This window comes from Mesoplodon densirostris, chromosome 4, assembly GCF_025265405.1.
Source record: "Mesoplodon densirostris isolate mMesDen1 chromosome 4, mMesDen1 primary haplotype, whole genome shotgun sequence".
NCBI lineage: Eukaryota > Metazoa > Chordata > Mammalia > Artiodactyla > Ziphiidae > Mesoplodon > Mesoplodon densirostris.
The window spans coordinates 65,407,994-65,430,014 of record NC_082664.1 but is presented as its reverse complement, the minus strand read 5'-3'; the positions used below and the strand labels follow the sequence as shown (position 1 = coordinate 65,430,014).

Sequence of the window (22,021 nt, the reverse complement as noted above, 5' to 3'; positions counted from 1 at the left end):
CCAGATGGTTAAACTTGGTTAGACTTAGAGACTCCAGACTCTGCCACTCTTGCAGTGGATAATAATTGAAATCTTTGTTCAGGTCTTTTAAGTCTTAGATCTGTTGTTTTTTTTGCTGGGCTCCTTGGAGTCTCCTCCATGCATGTAGAGATCAAGGATTAGCCAAGGATTTGGGCAGATTTATACACAGATTTTTGCAGTTCCCTCTTTTCTAGCATTCTTTCTGTAACTTCCCAGCCTCTCTGGCAGCCTCCAACTCTTCTCATTTCTCAAACCAGTCAGTCTGTGGCTTTCTGCTTGATTTCCAGCTGCCCCTGCCAACCATGCTGACTAGAGAGTGCCCTCTGGCAAAAAGCCACATACAGGCAAATTTCTCCTGCTGCAGTTCACTTATTATCTGGTTATCCGTAAATAGATAAGAAACCACCCCAAATATAGTGGCATTAAACAGAAACAGTCACCTATTATTATGATGATGATGATATCATCTCATGGTTCTAGGGTTTGACTAAACTGAGTTGTGTGATTTTTGCTTGGTCCTTCTACTGTTGTAATCAAATGAAGGCTAAGGTCATCTTGAAATCTCCCTCACTCTCATAGATCTGATGGTTGATGTTGGCTTTTGGCTGGGACTCAGTTCGACTGTCAGGTAGAACTCCTGTACATGACCCATGACCTCTGCCTGGGTTTTTAATGATGGTTGGGTTCCAAGAGCAGGCATCCTAAAAGGGAGAGCCAGATGGAGGCTGTATTGCCTTTTAATACCCAGCCTTGGAGGTCACACAGTGTCACTTCTGCCACGCTCATTCATTAAGGCAGTCACAAAGAAAAGCCTCTATTCAAGTGAAGGGAGTTAGACTCTACCTTTTGAGGGGGGAGGATCATCAAAGAATTTTCAGACATGCTTTAAAACCATCAAACCTTCTTTCAAATGTTGTGTGCCCTCCCATTTCTGCTTGCTTTTGGTCATTCTCTAGTACCTTCAAATAGTTACTTTTTATATAGAAAATATTATATTATCTGGTACTCCATTATAGACTACTCCGTCATTACCAGGAGTGGAACTCCCTCTCCTCCTTTTCTTCCACCCATAGCACTCATTACATTGGACATTTAATATATTAACTTGTTTATTGTGTGTCTCCTGCCAATTAAAATGCAAGCTCCATTAAGTTGGGGTTTTGTCTCTTTGGTAACTGCTGGGCATACAGTAGGTGCTCAACAAATTTTTTTTCCCCAGAAGTTAAATATAGCAAGCACATGGCTATTTATTCCTTCATCTTTTCTAATACTGAAAAACCTTGTTGTATCCAATTTTTACTTATGAACCTAGCAAAAAATATGTTACATGTCTCATTGTCACCACTGCAATAAAATTACAGTGATGGAAGAAAAACCTGTGTTCTCAAGGTAGCCGCATTAACAGTTTACGGACACCATGAACAACAGTGCCCATTTTCAATAGAATGAGGCTTTCAACAAATGTTTGTTGAATGAATGAATGAATTTTCAACTCTTCAAAATAGCCATAAGTAACCAAATCCTCTTGATGACAAGAGAGGAGTACAAGTTATAGAGTCTTGTTTTTTCAACATGGTTGCACTGATAGACTGGCATATCTGAGATTTGCTTCTCCTTGGCTTATAGAACAAGGCATAGAGATTTTGACATTTTATTCTCATCTGACTACCATGTCAGTGTAGCAGACTAGATAACTGGTTACAGATCAAATGAAATACCATGTGAAGTACTTTGTGAAGTGTAAAACACTATGAGATTATAAGATGTATCAGATAATTACATGCAGTTGCATCTATTAGGCTGGTCTTTTCAGATTTCATTTTGAAAGCATCTCTGTGTGTGTGTGTGTGTGTGTGTGTGTGTATTTTTAAGGGATGAATATTTTGACTTACCAGAACGATAATGAAAGTCATAGCAGTGTGTTTATGATAAAGACCTTACTAGGTTCTTATTAATATTTTATCTGACTTTTCTTTTTTAGGAACTTAAGAGATTTCAGAACTTTGTAAAATACCATCCTCCTTTTGATATTGTTATTGATGGGCTCAATGTTGCCAAAATGTTTCCTAAAGCTCGTGAATCTCAAGTTGTAAGTACAAGTTTTATTTTGTTATTCCAAATCTCTAGAAATATTTATTGTACCCATTTGTGATCTTCCTTGGGTCTCTTAGTTTCCCATTTTACTTTCCTCTAAAAATAAGTTCCCAAAAGTGACCAATCAGTCATCTAAGATTCAGTGTTTTCATCCCTGGCAAGTAAGTGGCTCTTACAGGCAGGGCAAGAGTGAGAGATTAAAAAGTCTGTGTAATAAAGGGCCAGTTCAGCCCTTTTTGTGTAACTTTTAGCTAACCTTCTCCTAGGTCTCTGCTCTTTGGGCTTACTCTATCTTGTCCCTGTGGATCACATCCCTCCATTTGAAATTTATCAACATATACTATTAAGAGATATTAATCATAACTCACATTTGTGTTTTTCCAAACATACTATGTTCATAAATTAACCTAAGCAGTTCTTTTTTTTGTAAGGTAAATTGTTTGTTCTGTCAATTTCTAAGTGTCCTAGTAGTTTCTAATAGGAATATCATGATTTTTTATAGCACTAGTGAGCAATTATTTTAATCCCCATTTTTACAGATTAGAAAATTAGAAAATTAAGGTCAATTTTGTTCAGTAAATCCTTAGAAAGCAGTCATAACATCAAAAGTTGATTGTAGAGAGTTCCTGGGTTTCAGACTTGTGGCTCTTATTGCTGGCAATCTATGGCCGATCATCTGTAGTTAAACTATTATTTCTTAAAAATTACTGCCAACTTAAAAGCTTTTTCTCAGAGGTGCTACTAGTCCAGTTTGACCATTTATACTCAAAAAAGCTTACAGGTACTAACGAAGGACAAGGTAGATTTATAGAAAATGTTTTGTATGCCTTTCCTTTACGTTTGTGCCTACATTTTTATGGTCAAGTAGGTACTTTTTACTCCTTTATTATTAAAAAACACAAAAGTAAGTTGAAAATATTTCTATCTCTTAGGTACTTGAAGGGCCCTTTGAAGCAGTAACATTGACAAACGCAAAGCCAGAATAGGAAGCATGAAATTATTATCACTAATGCATGGTACAGCTTAGAATCAGAAGGGTTCATTCCCATCTAAACTGTGAGAATGAGAAGTTTCCTATTTGTTTACCTTCTATTTGACTTTCAGCTTCACACAAAGCACTAAAAATTGTCTTGCCAGAAATATATAGCCCAAATGGGAATAACTTATGCAGGTACCATGTTGAAGATGATGTAGTAAACACATCCCCCAGCATTGTGGGAGAAAAATGTGCACATTTTTCAAGATTTTAGCAGATTTTGGCAGAGAGGCAGAGAACAAATGATGGGCCAGGGAAATCATAGGCATCTGCCACTACTTTTAGCTTTTACTCTTAAAATAATTTAATGTAAACCATAGTTTATGTGACAAGTAATTGCTATTACCCAGCTTTTCAGAGCACTGTTATGTGTGGTAGTGCACTGGCATTATATGTGGGAAATCTCAGCTTGGAGATTCAGAGATGCCGCCTGAATAGCACTTAATAGCATTTTAAATAGCTTTAAAGTAGCATTTTAGTTTAGAAATTAAGAATGGCCATTCTGGAACCAGACTTTTTATATTCAGTCTACCACGTTTAATTGCTTTCATAGTTTGAGCAAGTTATTTAACCTATCTGTGCCTTAGTTTCCCAATCTGTAAAATAGGCATAATAATGGTACCCATCTCTTAAAGATGTAGTGAAGAATACTTGGCACATACTAAGTACCTAATAGGTGTAACTATTATTGTGATAACTATTCAAAGTAACTTCCCAAATGGAACCGTAATTCTTGCTTTCAGCTAACCCCTGTTTGGCAGTTTAAGATTTTCTCCTGTTGTGTCATCCATGTCAATGGAGCTAAAAGAAAATACAAATCTCTGCCTTAGTATTAGATTTAGTGTTACTGTTAGACTCTAGGTGAGGTACTCAAACAGTACTTGATTGAGAATTGAAGCCAGTACCGTCAAAAACTTAAGAAAAATTTAAAATTTGATTTTAAGAAATGTTATTTTCTTAAGATTATAAAAGTAAGGCCTGTTCATTGTAGAAAATTTGGAAGTTACAGAAAAGAAAATCATATATAATCCTAACATTCAACAATAATCACTGTCAATGTTTTATTTCCTTGCTGTATTTTTCTATTTTTTTTTTACCTAATTGGGCTCCAACTGTGTAAATAATTATATATGTATATATATTTTAATTTACAGTTGTTGAAAGCTCTCAGTAAAAATGAAATTATAAAAAGAATAGGAGAAATCATGTACTTTTTAAAAATATTTGAGATGGAAGGACCTTTGAAGCATATATAAAATTCAGGAACCCTAATGGGAGGAATAGAGAAATTTGCTAGATAGTAAAAAATACTATTAACATTGTTTAAAAATAAAAACAAACTGAAAAAAAATTATTTACAACACATGTGACAAAGGGCTAATTTCATGAATGTACCAAGGTCTCTTATAAGTCTATAAGAAAAAGATGAACCGTGCAGTAGAAAAGTGGCTTAACCCTATTCATAATTCTAGTTATGCAAATTAAAATGTTTATCTTCCAGACTGGCAAAGATTTAAAAGTTGGTAGTATCCAGTATTTTGAATGGTTTGGAGAGGTAGAGAAGAGGGTATCAGTACAATGTTTTTTTGGTGGGTGATTTGGCAATAACTTTGGATGCCTAAGATGTTGAAATTGTACTCTTAGAAATGAATATATTCACATTACTATATAAAGTTATGTGTCCAAATATGTTAGTTATAGCATTGTTTGTAAGCAGAAAAGTGTAATCAACCTAAATATCTGTCAACTTAGGACCTGATATATGTTGAAACATCTATTTTAAATGAATGAGGGAGATCTGTTTGTACTGATGTGGAATGATACCCAAAGTAAGTGTAAGAAAAAAGTTGAAGAGCAACAAATTGAATATAGCTCCACTTGTGTTAAAAGCAAACCAAAGGATTACCCATATATAAATGTTTGTTAGGTAACTTTGTATATGACTAAAAAATTTCTAGAAATTACACATAAAAACTTAACAATAGTTAACTTTAGGAGTTGGGGATAGAGTATAAGACAATAAGAGGGGGCTTCCCTGGTGGCGCAGTGGTTGAGAGGCTGCCTGCCGATGCAGGGGACATGGGTTCGTGCCCCGGTCCGGGAGGATCCCACATGCCGCAGAGCGGCTGGGCCCGTGAGCCATGGCTGCTGGGCCTGCGCGTCCGGAGCCTGTGCTCCGCAATGGGAGAGGCCACAGCAGTGAGAGGCCCGCGTACCGCAAAAAAAAAAAAAAAAAAAAGACAATAAGAGGATTTTAGTTTTTCATTTATGTTTTTAAAAGTTTCTTTACAATAAGTATATATTACTTTAAAATTAAAAAAAGTCACCATCAGGAAAAGTAAAAAGGCATTCTTGGTAAATATTCTAAAATAACTATCTTATGGATTACCACAATTTTTTAATCATTTCCCTGTTGGTGGGCATATTAGATTGTTTCTCATTTTTCACCATGGTAAATAATGCTTGGAAGAAGATCTCTTTGCATGTTTCAGATGATTTCCTGAGAATGGATTCCCAGAAATAGAACTCTTTTTTTTTTTTTTTTTTTTTTTTTTTTTGCAGTACGCGGGCCTCTCACTGTTGTGGCCTCTCCCTTTGCGGAGCACAGGCTCCGGACGCGCAGGTTCAGAGGCCATGGCTCACAGGCCCAGCCGTTCCGCGGCATGTGGGATCTTCCCGGACCAGGGCACGAACCCGTGTCCCCTGCATCGGCAGGCGGACTCTCAACCACTGTGCCACCAGGGAAGCCCCAGAAATAGAACTCTTGAGTCAAAGGGTAAGGATATTTTTAAAGGTCTCACTACATATTGCCAAATTGCTTTCCAAAATGATTGTTGCAATTTATACTCCCACCAACAGTGTATAAAAGTGCCCAAATAGAACACATTTCTTCAAAGTTGCTTATTACATGATTGCCTCAACTATTTAGTTGCATTTGTGCCATGAATCTGCTACGTGAAAAGCGCTGGACAGTTTTAACCCAGATTTCTTAGATCAAACATTTCTAAAATTTGTAAACAAAGTTTAATAAAATAACCCAGAAAGGAAATATTCTTGACCTTCTTATTTGTCCTCTTTCTCTCTTTCTTTTTTTTTAACATCTCTATTGAAGTATAATTGCTTTACAATGGTGTGTTAGTTTCTGCTGTGTCACAAAGTGAATCAGCTATATGTATACATATATCCCCAAATCCCCTCCCTCTCGCGTCTCCCTCCCACCCTCCCTATCCCACCCATCTAGTTGGTCACAAAGCACCGAGCTGATATCCCTGTGCTATGTGGCTGCTTCCCACTAGCTCTCTGTTTTACATTTGGTAGTGTATATATGTCCATGCCACTCTCTCACTTTGTCCCAGCTAACCCTTCCCCCTCCCCATGTCCTCAAGTCCATTCTCTATGTCTGTGTCTTTATTCCTGTCCTGCCCCTAGGTTCTTCAGAACCATTTTTTTTTCTTTTTTAGATTCCATATATATGTGTTAGCATATGGTATTTGTTTTTCTCTTTCTGACTTCACTCTTTATGACAGACTATAGGTCCATCCATCTCACTACAAATAACTCAGTTTCGCTTCTTTTTATGGCTGAGTAATATTCCATTATATATATGTGCCACATCTTCTTTATCCATTCATCTGTTGACGGACACTTAGGTTGCTTCCATGTCCTGGCTATTGTAAATAGAGCTGCAGTGATCATTGTGGTACGTGACTCTTTTTGAATTATGGTTTTCTCAGGATATATGGCCAGTAGTGGGATTGCTGTGTCATATGGTAGTTCTATTTTTAGTTTTTTAAGGAACCTCCATACGGTTCTCCATAGTGGCTGTATCAATTTACATTCCCACCAAGAGTGCAAGAGGGTTCCCTTTTCTCCACACCCTCTCCAGCATTTATTGTTGGCGGACTTTTTGACGATGGCCATTCTGACTGGTGTGAGGTGATACCTCAATGTAGTTTTGATTTGCATTTCTCTAATGATTAGTGATATTGAGCATCCTTTCAAATGTTTGTTGGCAATCTGTATATCTTCTTTGGAGAAATGTCTATTTAGGTCTTCTGCCCATTTTTGGATTGGGTTGTTTGTTTTTTAGATATTGAGCTGCATGAGCTGCTTGTAAATTTTGGAGATTAATCCTTTGTCAGTTGCTTCAGTTGCAAATATTTTCTCCCATTCTGAGGGTTGTCTTTTCATCTTGTTTATGGTTTCCTTTGCTGTGCAAAAGCTTTGAAGTTTCATTAGGTCCCATTTGTTTATTTTTATTTTTATTTCCATTTCTCTAGGAGGTGGGTCAAAAAGGATCATGCTGTGATTTATGTCATAGAGTGTTCTGCCTATGTTTTCCTCTAAGTTTGATAGTGTCTGGCCTTACATTTAGGTCTTTAATCCATTTTGAGTTTATTTTTGTGTATGGTGTTAGGGAGTGTTCTAATTTCATTCTTTTCCATGTAGCTGTCCAGTCTTCCCAGCACCACTTATTGAAGAGGCTGTCTTTTCTCCATTGTGCATTCTTGCCTCCTTTATCATAGATAAGGTGACCATATGTGTGTGGGTTTATCTCTGGGCTTTCCATCCTGTTCCATTGATCTGTATTTCAGTTTTTGTGTCAGTACCATACTGTCTAGTTTAGTGTAGCTTTGCAGTATAGTCTGAAGTCAGGGAGCCTGATTCTTCCAGCTCTGTTTTTCTTTCTCAAGATTGCTTTGGCTATTCAGGGTCTTTGGTGTTTCCATACAAATTGTGAAATTTTTTGTTCTAGTTCTGTGAATAATGCCATTGGTAGTTTGATAGGGATTGCACTGAGTCTGTAGATTGCTTTGCGTAGTATAGTCATTTTCACAATGTTGATTCTTTCAATCCAAGAACATGGTATATCTCTCCATCTGTTTGTATCGTCTTTAATTTCTTTCACTGGTGTCTTATATTTTTCTGTATACAGGTCTTTTGTCTCCTTAGGTAGGTTTATTCCTAGGTATTTTATTCTTTTTGTTGCAATGGTAAATGAGAGTGTTTCCTTAATTTCTCTTTCAGATTTTTCGTCATTAGTGTATAGGAATGCAGGAGATTTCTGTGCATTAATTTTGTAACCTGCTACTTTACCAAATTCATTGATTAGCTCTAGTAGTTTTCTGGTAGCATCTTTAGGATTCTCAATGTAAAGTATCATGTCATCTGCAAACAGTGACAGCTTTACTTCTTTTCCTATTTGGATTCCTTTTATTTGTTTTTCTTCTCTGATTGCTGTGGCTAAAACTTCCAAAACTATGTTGAATAATAGTGGTGAGAGTGGGCAACCTTGTTTGTTTTTGATCTTAGTGGAAATGGTTTCAGTTTTTCACCATTGAGAAGGATGCTGGCTGTGGGTTTGTCATATATGGCCTTTATTATGTTGAGGTAAGTTCCCTCTATGCCTACTTTCTGGAGGGTTTTTATCATAAATGGGTGTTGAATTTTGTCGTAAGCTTTTTCTGCATCTATTGAGATGATCATATGGTTTTTCTCCTTCAATTTGTTAATATAGTTTATCACATTGATTGATTTGTGTATATATTGAAGAATCCTTGCATTCCTGTAATAAACCCCACTTGATCATGGTGTATGATCCTTTTAATGTGCTGTTGGATTCTGTTTGCTAGTATTTTCTCTCTCTTAATACAGTTGCCTTTAAGTGTACACAAAGGAAAGATTAGGAATCTTAGTTCTAGAATTTTTCATCTTTGTGTGAAGAAGTTTCCAGGTTTTTTTCTGTGGAATAATGTACAGGTCATTTATGTTTTTTCCATGGACCCTCTACATATAATATGTGACAAATTCTTCTTGGTCCTTTTCTATTAATGGTCAATTATGTATCCAGCATTGTTCTCTGTAAGTTCATAAATTAGAAAAGACCATTTTTACATTCATTATTTAGGGAGTAACACCTTGATCACATATCTTGATCTCAGAGCCTACAGTTTAGGGGTGATAGTGACTTAAGGAGCTAAAAATAAGTTCTGGTTGTGAACTTATTTTCTCAGTTTTCATATGCACTTTTTTATATTTTAATTTTTTTTGAAATCAGACTATGTCTTATAATTCATGTCAGTAGGAACTTGCCAGTCACCATGTAGAGTTGAGACTTACTGGTGTTTGTCATTGCCTGGGAATATGCAAATTTAGCTGTGCACAGCTATGTCTGTTCATCCACTCGTGACCTCAGTTGAGTTAGTTGTATTGGCAGCTCCACACGCTGTTTAACTTTAACCTTAATCTTAACTTTAAATATTTGCTGAGGGTTTTCTAACCATGCAGTAAAAGGTGGTGGTAATTGACACGTTTCTCAGAATAACGTACAGAATTTTAAAGCAAGGAGAGGTTGTTAAAACTGATTTTTGCAGAATGGCATAATTTATTGAAAGAAAAAGCAATAATCAAATATGAAATGCAGGTAAACCCCCAGTATTCTTCACTCTGTTTTTGCTGTTGGTCTTAAAAGTGATACAAAAGTAAAGGTGAAGAACACAGGTTCTCAGGAGAGTAGTATGTATGTTACATGTCATAGAGCTGCTATGGCCAAAAGTAATTCAGAAGAGCCTTTAACTCAGATATGAAGATTCCTATTTAAATGTTACTTGTGAGTCTGAAAAAAAAATACGGCATGGAACTATATGATTAATATATGATTTTGTTTGTTACTGAAAAAGAAAACTTTTTTGTTTTTTGCTTAAAAGTTATTACTAAATCCATGGTCATCTTGTAGTTTCTGGTGTCTTAATACCATTAGAGGATATACTGAATGGAACTGGAGATTGTAAAGTCCCCAACTAGATTTCACTTTTGACACAGTTTAGGGTTTTGAACAAGTATTGTGTCATTTCTTTAGTACCTACTTGAGGTATAATTCATAAGCCATAATATTCATCCTTTTAAAGTGTGCAGTTCAGTGAGTTTTAGTACAGTGAGCCCTCTGAATCTGCTGGTTCTGCATCTTCAGATATGGAGGGCCAGCTATGCCATTTTTATACAAGGGACTTGAACATCCATGGCTTTTGGTATCTACCAGGGGTTCTGGAACCAATCCCCACCAGATACTAAGGGACAACTGTGTATTTACAGAGTTTTGCAATCATTATTGCTATCAAATTCCAGAATATTTTTCATTCCCCTCAAAGTAACCCCATACCCTTTAGTGGTCACTCTCAATTCCTTTCTCCCCTTACCCTTGGTAACCACTAATCTATTTTCTGTCTTCATGGATTTGCCTATTCTAGACATTTCATATTTTCACTTAGCATGCTTCCAAATTTCACCCATATTGTAGCATGAATCAGTGCTTCACTACTTTTTAAAAAATATTTATTTATTTATTTGGCTGTGTTGGGTCTTAGTTGCAGCACACAGGATCTTCGTTGCGGCACATGGGCTTCTCTCTAGCTGTAGCACGCGGGCTTTAGAGCGCACGGGCTTAATTGCCCTGCAGCATGTGGGATCTTAGTTCCCCGACCAGGGATCGAACCTGCATCCCCTGCATTGGAAGGTGGATTCCTAACCACTGGACCACCAGGGAAGTCCTCATACTTCATTACTTTTTATTGCTGAATGATGTTCCCTTGTATGGATATGCCACATTTTATTTATCTCTTCATTAGTTTGTGGAGATTTGGATTATTTCCACTTTTTGGCTATTAAGAATAATGCTACTGTGAACACTTCATGTACATGTTTTGTGTGAGCATGTTTTCAGTTCTCTTGGGTATATACCTAAGCAGTGGAATTTCCAGGTCATATGGTAGTTCTCTGTTTAACCTTTTAAGGAACTGCCAAACTTCCAAAGCAGCTGCACCATTTTACATTTCCACCAGTAGTATATAAGATTCCAATTTCTCCACATCCTTACCAACACTTGTTATTACCAGTCTTTTTTATTATAGCTATCCTAGTAGGTATGAAATGGTATCTCGTTGTAGTTTTGATTTGCATTTCCTAATGGTGTATGATGTTGAGCATTTTTCATGTGCTTATTGGCCATTTATGTATCTTCTTTGGAGAAATGTCTATTAAAATCCTTTGCTTATTTTTTTAATAGTGTTACTTGTCTTTTTATTGAGTTGTAATTTTTTCATGTATTCTGAAAACTAGGGCTTTATCAGATATATGATTTGCAAATATTTTCTCCCATTTGGATTGTCTTTCCAGTCTCTTGATGGTATCCTTTGAAGCACAAAAGTTTTTAATTTTGATGAAGTCCAATTTGTCTTTTTTTTTTGCCTGTTGTTTGTGTCCTATCTAAAGAAATCATTGCCTGGGACTTCCCTGGTGGTCCAGTGGTTAAGACTCTGTGCTTCCACGCAGGGGGCTCAGGTTCAGTCCCTGGTTGGGAACCTAAGATCCCACATGCCACTCTGTGCAGCGTGCATGCATCAATCAATCCATCATTACCTAATCCAGGATCATGAAGATTTATGCCTATCTTTTCTTCTAAAGTTTTATAGTTTTAGCTCTTGAATTTATAGTGTCTGCATTTTTAAAAACATCTTTATTGTAGTAAAATTGTTTTACAGTGGTGTGTTAGCTTCTGCTGTATCACAAAGTGAATCAGCTATACGTATGCATATATCCCCATATCTCCTCCCTCTTGCGTCTCCCTCCCACCCTCCCTATCCCACCCCTCTAGGTGGTCACAAAGCACTGAGCTGATCTCCTTGTGCTGTGTGGTTGCTTCCCACTAGCTATCTATTTACATTTTAGCGTCTGCATTTTTAGAGAAACAATCTTTTTTTTAAAATTGAAGTATAGTTGATTTGCGATGTTGTGTTAGTTTCCGATATATAGCTAAGTTATTCAGTTATATATGTATATATTATTTTTCAGATTCTTTTCCATTGTAAGTTATCACAAGATATTCAATATAGTTCCCTGCGCTGTACAGTAGGACCTTATTGTATATCTATTTTATATATAGTAGCTTGTATTTGCAAATCCCAGACTCCTAATTTATCCCCCGTCCCCCTTTGGTAATATAAGTTTGTTTTCTATGGCTGTGAGTCTGTTTCTGCTTTGTACATAAGTTCATTTGTATCATTTTTTAGATTCCATATATGAGTGATATCATATGATATTTGTCTTTGTCTGACTTAGTATGATAATCTCTAGATTCATCCATGTTGCTGCAAATGGCATTATTTCATTCTTTTTTGTGGCTGAGTAGTATTCCACTGTATATATGTACCACATCTTTTTTATCCATTCATCTGTCGATGGACACCTAGGTTGCTTCCATATCTTGGCTATTGTAAATAGTGCTTCTGTGAACATTGGGGTACATGTGTCTTTTCAAATTAGAGTTTTCTCCAGATGTATGCCCAGGAATGGGATTGCTGGATCATATGGTAACTCTATTTTCAGTTTTTTAAGGAACCTCTGTACTGTTTTCCATAGTGACTGCACCAATTTATATTCCCACCAACAGTAGGAGGGTTCCCTTTTAAAGAAGCAATCTTCAATAGATGGTAAACCAACATAATTTAGAGTATAGTGAGATTTAGACAGGACTAGCCTCGACCCTTTCTAATTCATCTGTTGAACCTTTAGTAAATCTGGGCAAAATAAGACTTGTTACTCACCTTGTAGATGTTTTTCACGTGTTAAGTGTATTCTGCTTTTCAAAAATATTTATTTGGTTGCAGTTTTTCAGAAGAAGAAAGGTTTTGGTTTGTATTTTTATTTTTGAGAAGAGGGAAGGGTTCTGAGTGACTGGCAGGTTAATTATTGATATATAGCTTCCATTTTGAGAAGAACAGTTAGAGCTTCTTAGCAGGGAGTTACAATGTAGAATCAGTTACTGTTTATTGAGCAACTGTTCCATGCCAGATACTGTTTTAAGATGTGAGGGTATGTCTATAGGCTGATAAATGCTACGAATGCTGGAACATGATTAGGCTGATGGTTATGTAATCTAAACAAGAAATTCATAGTATATTTTGCATCTTGTTGTCTATTGAGAGTGATTCTTGTGTTTGTGTATGATTCTTTTCTTAAAAATCTACTTGGAATGTAAAAATGGAGAATAATGTTTACCCAAAATACATGGGATAAGAATTTTTTTTAAAAAAATTTAAGTATTGCAAAATGGTTTTGTAACATTCAGTTCTCCAGAACATGTTGTAATTTGGGAGAAACAATGACTAGATTAGAAAGGGTTAGGTATGAACCCTTGTACAGCACTTGAGCCAACCTTTATGTAGCACTTAGACTAACATTCCTTTTTCATTACCTGCAAGGTGTAGTGTTTTGGATTTTCTTGAATCTGATTTCTTTTCTTTTAATTTAATAAACTATGTTTTTGGAGCAGCATGGATTTTTTTATGAACAGCCATCTCCCAACAACTTGTTATTTGGGCTCTTACAAATACTTTTGAGAAAAGCACTGCATAATGAGAGGTAGAAATTAAATTGTATCCATATTTTTTTAAGCTCAAGTGAGTGAGTAATTGGCACCACCATCCTCCAAGGATTGTAACCTCAACTGCTCTTTTTCACTAGCCCCACATCCAGCTGACTGACAAGTTTTAATGGTCATGATTCCCAAATATATCCTGTAATCTAATCACTTCTTTCTATCTCTATTAACATCATCTCTCACCTAAACTCCTAAGTGGCCTCCTTGCTTTTTCATCCTTGCCTCATTGACTTTGCAGGATACTTAGGATAAAATCCAAGTTCCTTATCATGGATTATAGTACTTTTCATCATCTGATCTTTACCTCTGTTTTCAGCCTCATCTCTGTTTTTTTTCCCTTTGCCTTTCACTGAATTATAGACACACTAGAATTTTTCCTGTTCCTCAGACATTCCAAACTTGTTCCTTCCTCAAGATCTTTGTACTTGGTTTTCCTTCAGCCTTTAATGTGTTTCCTTCTTCAAACAGTTGGATCATTATCAGCATCGCAAAGATCTTCCCTGATTCTTCTAAAGTAACCCCACTCTGCTCACCCAACCTCTGCCTGTATTTTCAGTTACAACAACCTTATTTGTTTCTATGGTGGATTAAAAATGGCCACAGTTTCTTTGCAGTTTCTCTCATCATGAGATGGAGTCTGTTTCCCCATCTTTTCAATCTGGGGTTGCCTTATGACTTGCCTTGTGAATGTAGCAGAAGTGACATTGTGGGACTTGGGCTCAGAAGACCATGCAGCTATGCTGTTACTCTTTAGGAACTACACCTTATAAATAAGCCAAGGTTAGTCTCATTGAGGAGGAGATGCCGCATGGAGAGAGAGGGGGGGGGTGGGGGGAGAGAGAGAGAGAACTCAGCCTTCCCAACTAAGGCTCCAGATGTGTGAGTAAAGTCATCTGGGACCGACAACCTCCAGGCAGCCTGCCAAATGATTGTGAGCACATGAATGAGCCTCGCCTATACCACGTGGAACAGAATAACGTCCAATTGAGCCCAACCCAAATTGCCAACCCATAGTATTGTGAGAACGTAAGAGATTATTTTAATCCAAGTTTTTGAGTGATGTATCACACAGCAGTAGATAACTGATTTAATTCCTTCATAGCACTTAGTATCTATAATTACCTATACATTTCTCTGTTAACTTTGTTACTGTCCTCTATCACAATGCAAATGCCCTGAGATTGACGATCTTGTGTACCTTGCTTGCTGTTTTATCCTCAGCACTGAGAAAAGGGCCTTGAACATCATAAGTGCTCAGGAGATGCTTAGTGAATGACTGAAAGAATGAACAAATGGATATACAGTAATTCATATAACCTGTTAGAAATAACTTATCTGCTTTTCAGGATTAACTGAAAACTTCTTTAATTTTATTCTTGGCAGCTTACTTCATGTAGTAGCTATGTGACCTAGGCTAAGTTACTTAACCTCCTGGTTCCTATGTGATGATTAAATGAGCTAATCCTTGAAAAGCACTATTGCAGTGCCTGGCACATAGTCCAATAAATGCAAAAGAAAGGGCTTCCCTGGTGGCGCAGTGGTTAAGAATCCCCCTGCCAATGCAGGGGACACGGGTTCGAGCCCTGGTCCGGGAAGATCCCACATGCCACGGAGCAACTAAGCCCGCGCACCACAACTATTGAGCCTGTGCTCTAGAGCCTGTGAGCCATAACTACTGAGCCCGCGTGCCACAACTACCGAAGCCCACGCGCCTCGAGCCCATGCTCCGCAACAAGAGAAGCCACCGCAATGAGAAGCCCACACATTGCAACGAAGAGTAGCCCCCGCTCGCTGCAACTAGAGAAAGCCCGCGCACAGCAACGAATACCCAACGCAGCCAAAAAAATTAAAAAAAGAAAGAGAAGAAAAATGCAAAAGAAAAAAACCACAACAACCCTGTGAGTTCATTTAGTTGTCTATGGTCTTAACTCTGTAGAAATAAAAGCATAGTAGTTTTTTATGATGTGTTTAGTCTCCTAATTTAAATAACTGACCATCTCCTCTTGTAGTTTTTTCAGTTTGGGGTCTTTATGCTTTTTTTTTTAACATCTTTATTGGAGTATAATTGCTTTACAATGTTGTGTTAGTTACTGCTGTATAACAAAGTGAATCAGCTATACGTATACATATATCCCCATATCTCCTCCCTCTTGCGTCTCTCTCCCACCCTCCCTATCCCACCCCTCTAGTTGGTCACAAAGCACTGAGCTGATCTCCCTGTGCTATGCCGCTGCTTCCCACTAGCTATCTGTTTTACATTTGGTAGTGTATATATGTCCATGCCACTCTCTCACTTCGTCCCAGCTTACTCTTCCCCCTCCCCGTGTCCTCATTCATTCTTTTTGAACTGATGCTTAGAACCTAAACTTGAGTCTCTAAATAAATAGCTAACTTCTCTGTAGAGTAAGTAAATGAGAAATATATTAACAGTATAGAGAAAACAAAAGACAAACTATATTAGTCAGGATAGGCTAGGTAATGCTGCAGTAATAAACTCAAAATTTCATTGGCTTTAAATGAATTATTTTTTTGTTCATGCTATATGTCCATTTTAGGTCATCTTTGTCATCACCATTCTCATTCCAGGACCCAGAATAACTTTTTGAAATGTTACCAGTCACTGTGGCAGAGGGAAAAGGGAAAGTGGTGAAGCACATACTGACTCAAAGCTTCTGCTCAGATATGATACCAGTTAATACAGGTTACATAGCTACACCTGAGTTCAGCAGCATAGGAAAGGCCGTCCTACCATGCGCCTGGAAGGAGAAAGAGGATTAGTATTTTTTAACAGCTCTGATGACTACTGCACTGAAGTTGGTGATGTCTTGCTTGTTAACAGTGGTCAAGTCCAGGAGTCAGAAATGAGTTTCATCATGTCAATGCAAACTGTCTGTGCCTAGATTCCTTTTTTCAGTATCAAATTCCTTCACTATGGTTTTATGTGGAAAAAACTGACACCTTTCTTGATTGTTTTTCCCAGAATGATGAAGTAGGAATTCTAAAGTCTCCATAACTCATACTTTACACATACTTTCACAACTTTCATTTTTAGATGGATTTTTCTTTTGAGCCACCAAGTCATTATTAATAATGGGTGATGCGAGATTGCCTTGAGGAGACAGGGACAACATCCTAAGCTTTCACCCGGAAAACAAAGGGTGAAGCAAAGTAGAAAGCTTCTCATCCTGCATTTTCGCTCTTGTCATCTCCTCCTCCCGCCCCACCACCAGCACTCCCACCCCGACACACAGGCTTCCCCAGGAGTCAGTCCTTTTTTTTTTCCCCTTGCTCCTTTTGCAGGTTGCATTTGGGGTTTTCAGTTGTTCATAAGCTCCTCTAGTAGAGGGTGTATAGGGGGAAAAGTACATCATTTTAGTTAATCTTGCTAGCTGTTCAAAACTCAGTTCCCTATTTTTGTAGATAACTAAGAATTGGTTAAAATGGCTTCCACAGAAAGAAAATTTATAATGTAATTTAAAAGAATTATGGCCAGACATTAGCACCTAATGCTTTCATTCTTACAGCATGCTTGGGGCATTGAATAGAAAGTAGTTTGGTAGAAACACTGCAGAATTTGTTTTGATTGCCATCTCTTAGGTTGGTTTTACTACAGTGAGAGAAAAATGGAGGAAGAAAGGGTATTAGCCATTAAAAGTCATTTGAAAAAAAAAAAGAAAAAGAAAAAAAAAGTCATTTGGCAGTAGCATTTACTTGACAGTGAGTTCTCATTTTTTTTCCTGCCACCCAAGTTATTTTATTTCTTTCTGTTGATTTACACAACCTCTTGTAAATGTTTCAATACCATAAAGAACCTAAAATAAAATAAACTATGCTCGGTGGGTTTTTTTGTGTTTGTAAATCCTGGGCATATTTTTTTTTTTGCCCAAACTATAGAAATGTTTGGAGTTTGACACCAACTGTGCTTGAAATTATGTTTCAATAATGTTATAGTAGCAAGGAAACTCCTTACTATGTTTGCAAGGGCAAATGTTAGATTAAGTGAAATTTTTATTGCACCTTCTTAACTTTTAATACTCTTCTCCATATAATTGTTTCTCATGCTTAAAGACTAGCTCTTGAGGGCTGGCTTTAGAGGTAGAAGGTCTTGTAACTGGGTCTCAAAACTTGGGGGTCATGCTGCTTTTATTGCCTTCAAAGAAGGCTGTCCCCGTGTCTACTCTGAGAAGGTGTTTGAGTAATTTTTTTCTTATATTGAAATCTAGAATCAAAAACTTGTCATTTTTCCCAGTTTACTTTCATAAATTTTGTTGATTACTAATGATTGGAACTAAGTGATTGGAGGTTACGTCTAAGCATTTTAATTTTAGTCAACTACTTATCAATAATTTCTTTCCAGTGGATTTTAAAAAGTGGTTCCTTCAGTGTTTTTAAGGCTAGGGGTTATGGGAACAATTATTAATCCAGTTATTCCAGGTTAAACTATAATCCAGGAAGGGACTTCATTTTTTACTTTCTAGAATTATATATATTTATGAGTACTTATTACATTTCTTTAAAAAAACCCACATATTTTTAAAGATAAGAAAATTTAAAATATTTAAACTTAACCACTAATGTTTCTGCTATACTTTAGAATATTGATTCTCAAACTTTAGTGTGCATCAGAATCACCTAGAGGGCTTGCTAAAACAGGATTTCTGGCCCTGCACCCAGAGTTCCCGATTCAGAAGGTCTGGGGTAGAGCTGAGAATTTACATTTCTTAAAAGTTCCTAGGTAATGCTGATGCTGCTGGTTTGGGGACCACGTTTTGAGAACCACTATTGCATAAAAACGTTTGCTCAGAAGTGTACTCATACTGCTTTACAAAAACAAGCAATTGTATAAGTCAAATACTCAAAACTATTAGAAGTCTAAATGATTCTTAGATTAGGAATCTATTTTTTAAACTAAATATATGAAACTCATTTTAAAGTACTAAAACCTGTTCCTAAGAATAATATACTTTTTCCACTTTCAAAATAGAAGTTTGTCATGTTTCCATAACCAACAGTTATGTTATCAAGTAGTTATATTAGCATTATGATGGTTAAAGTTACCTAGAGTATGACTTTTAAAAAACTGTTAAAATAGCCCAAAGAGAATATGTTAAATGGAGAAAACCTGAGACTGAAAGTAATTATATGGAGTATCAAACCAATGGAATTGCATGTTTCTTTATAGTGCATCTGAAATAATCACCCAAATAAGTCACTGTTAGTATGTATTCAAAAGCCTGAAGATTTTTTTTTTTAATCAGTGGAAACCATAAACTTCGACTGTGAATCTTAAGGCAACTCATCTGGTGGCAGCATTTAAGTCCTATTTCATTTGGGTTCAGGAAGGGCTTATAAGAATTCTCTAATCTATAAGTTTATTACATGGGGTGGGGGGTAGACCTAATCTTGACTCCTTATGTTTAAAATACTTACATCTAGCTAGTCAAGGGTGACCCCCCCCCCAAATGAGGTGGGGAAATAAATAAGCGTTAATGGATGATGCCAATCCAGAATTCACTGAAGAACACAAAAAATGGTTCTTGGGTTTTTTTCTTACTATTTAGCTTTCGTGACATGATAAGTCAGGGAAGTCACATTGCCCTAGGTCAAATAATGCCAAACTGACTAGATGCTTCCTTCCATCCATGTGCCATTCCACCCATTTCACCTGCTTGACACTTGTAAGAGTTCTGTCTTGTCATGCCACTGCTGGAGTAGTCTACACCACTCAGGATTATTCTTACATGTACCAATAGCTAAGGAAGTGAATGATCAACTGTTGGATAAGTGGGTTTTTAGTAAAGTGATCAAAGAAGTAAGTAGAAAGACTTTGAAGGAAGTCAGGCAAAGTTTCTGTAATGAATTTGGCCTCATATTCTTTTCTTTCCAAATATCCCCAAAAGATATACTCTGCATAGTGTTTGAAACAACATTTCCCCAATTGCATTAGTCAACTGATCGGGTATCTTAAAGCAACATTGTTAGGAAAACAGCATTGCCAAGCTCCCGAATCTGTTTTCTCTCTGGCAAAATCTTAATGGCAAGTTGATGCTCCTCTTGATGTGTCACTGATAATTTTTGTGTGATAACTATTCAGGGTGTGTGAGATTGTCTTTGTGAATCATTATTGTGTGTACTTTGCTTCTATGACAGTATTTCAAAATACGCTTCTCAGGAATGTGGTAGGTAGAGTGAAAGTATAATACTCACTTTAACTAAAAAATTTTTTAAATATTTGTTAAGTCTGGAAAGCAGCAATTCCAGAGTGAGTAGTAAATTTACGTAAGCATGTTTTTGAATCTATATAAATTATTCTTGCTTAATTATTATTACAATAGTACCACTTTATTCATCATTAATTTTGTGTTAAAATGCTTATTTTAAGATAAAATTTTCCTTTTAAAATAGTTTCTATTTCAGACCTACCTAATTAGCTATGTTTTTTAGCTTTTAAAAAAGAATGTTGTACCAGTAGGGAATTTTGTAGTGCCAGAAGTGAGGAAGTGCTTAATAAAACACAATTATGGAGGTATGTCAAAGGAACATGGGAGTGAAGAGAAAGCTTGTAATTGCCAAAGCTAAACTAAGTGAACAGCAAAATAAAGTAATATTAGATTATAACCCAAAGTATAAAATAAATATCCATGAGTTCATACTACTATAAATAAATGATTAAATAAATAAGTGGGGGAGAACAGACACATTACTCGAGCAGAAGAATTCCAAATAATTAGTGTAAATAATCTGCCCCCAGGGAGGTAGAACATAACTGCCCCCTCTTTAAGTGTGGGCTGCACACTGACTTCCTTCCAAAGATTGGAATGGGGGAAAAAAGAATAACTTCACAGTGGAGAAACTTGACAAACACTTCCTCAGCCAGGTGATCAAAGTTAACATCAACAGTGATAAGTCATGTTGATAGTGTCTACTTTTTTTTTCTTTTCTTTTTGCGGTATGCGGGCCTCTCACTGTTGTGGCCTCTCCCGTTGCGGAGCACAGGCTCCGGATGCGCAGGCCCAGCGGCCATGGCTCACGGGCCCAGCCGCTCCGCGGCATATGGGATCCTCCCAGACCGGGGCACGAACCCGTATCCCCTGCATCGGCAGGCGGACTCTCAACCACTGCGCCACCAGGGAGGCCCGATAGTGTCTACTTTTGCCCTGATGCTGTGGGAATGGCATTTTACCTCTGTGGTCTTCCTCCCCCAAACCCATAACCCCAGTCTAATCATGAGAAAAGCATCATATAAATCCCAGTTGGGGGACATTCTACATAATACCTGACCAGTACTCCTCAAAAACTGTCAAGGTCATCAAAATCAAGGAAAGTCTGAGAAACTGTCACAGCCAAGAAGAGTCTAATGAGACACGATAACTAAATGTAATGTGGTATCCTGGATGGGATGCCATGACAGAAAAAGGACAGGAAGTGAAAACTAAGGGAATCTGAACAAAGTATGAGCTTTGGGTAATGATAATGTATCCATGCCGGTTCATTAATTGTGACAAATGTACCACACTAACAGAAGATATTGATGACACAGAAAACTAGGTACAGGGCACATGGGAACTCCCTCTACTATCTTCGTAGCTTTTTGCTAAATCTAAAACTATTCTAAAATAAAACCTTTTTCTTTGAAGGAAAAATGCTATCCCCTTTTTTGATTATTGAGGGTAATAAAAAGGAAAGGTTAGTGTTTTTTCTACTTTTACTCCATTTCTCAAAATCAAGTAATACTTGTTTCTGCCACGTAGTGTAACAGTTTTGCCCAGTCAACTTTGTTTTTTTTTTTCTCTTTTTTCCAGGGGTTAATCTTTGTGGTTTGCCTGTTGTGGAAGATCAGCGTGTATTTTGGATGTTCTTTTTCCTCTTCTGTCTCCTTAGCAGTGGAGTAGGAAGGGTACAGGTCAAAGGAGAAACTGAAATAATAACATAACTTGTTCAGAGCAGCTCTCCTATTCCTGTGTCTCAAGTAATCAAAAAGTGGTTGTTACCCAACTGATAACACTGGTTACCTCCAAAGGAAATAGTTATATAGATTGTTGGTTTTTGTTATGATGCGTTTTTGTAGTGTTAGAATTTTTTTAAGTAATGAACTCATATTTCTTTTATAATCTGGAAAATAATCGGGGTTTATTTTTAGAGTCAGTGGAAATGCAGAGAAAAGAATTTACCCTTTCTGTGGTTTGAAATGCTTTAGAACTTAAAACCTTTTTTCCACACTTGATACACTGAACACTTTTGGTTATTTTGCATCAATTTTGTTTAGCTCTACCTGTGTTTTTCACTAGTTTAGCTGTATTAGTGAAACGGACACATCTGCCCAATTATTTTATGTAACTGCAAGATTACATTTAGCATTAAAAGATTACTTGGAATTCTCTGATGATTGTCTCGTGTGTAAGATTTCTCTTTAGCAAGGTTATAAATATATTATA

General features: G+C 36.9%; 1 protein-coding gene and 1 non-coding gene across 6 annotated transcripts in view; one reads left to right on the top strand and one right to left on the bottom strand.

Moving 5' to 3' along the window:
• Nucleotides 1-22,021, top strand: part of PRORP (protein only RNase P catalytic subunit) — a 125,880-nt gene that overhangs the window by 49,864 nt on the left and 53,995 nt on the right. For 3 of the 5 annotated variants that reach the window (XM_060096307.1, XM_060096306.1, XM_060096308.1), the window contains exon 5: nt 2,003-2,110. The exons of 1 other annotated variant lie outside the window; for it this stretch is intronic. In XM_060096307.1, the coding sequence (XP_059952290.1) occupies nt 2,003-2,110 (108 nt within the window). Of the gene's footprint in view, nt 1-2,002; nt 2,111-5,713; nt 5,928-22,021 lie in introns of all 5 variants that reach the window. One more of the 5 variants, XM_060096310.1, reaches the window with a different exon arrangement.
• Nucleotides 1,340-1,474, bottom strand: LOC132489669 (small nucleolar RNA SNORA1). Its single transcript, XR_009532060.1, has one exon. It is a non-coding gene; the product is annotated as a small nucleolar RNA SNORA1 (small nucleolar RNA).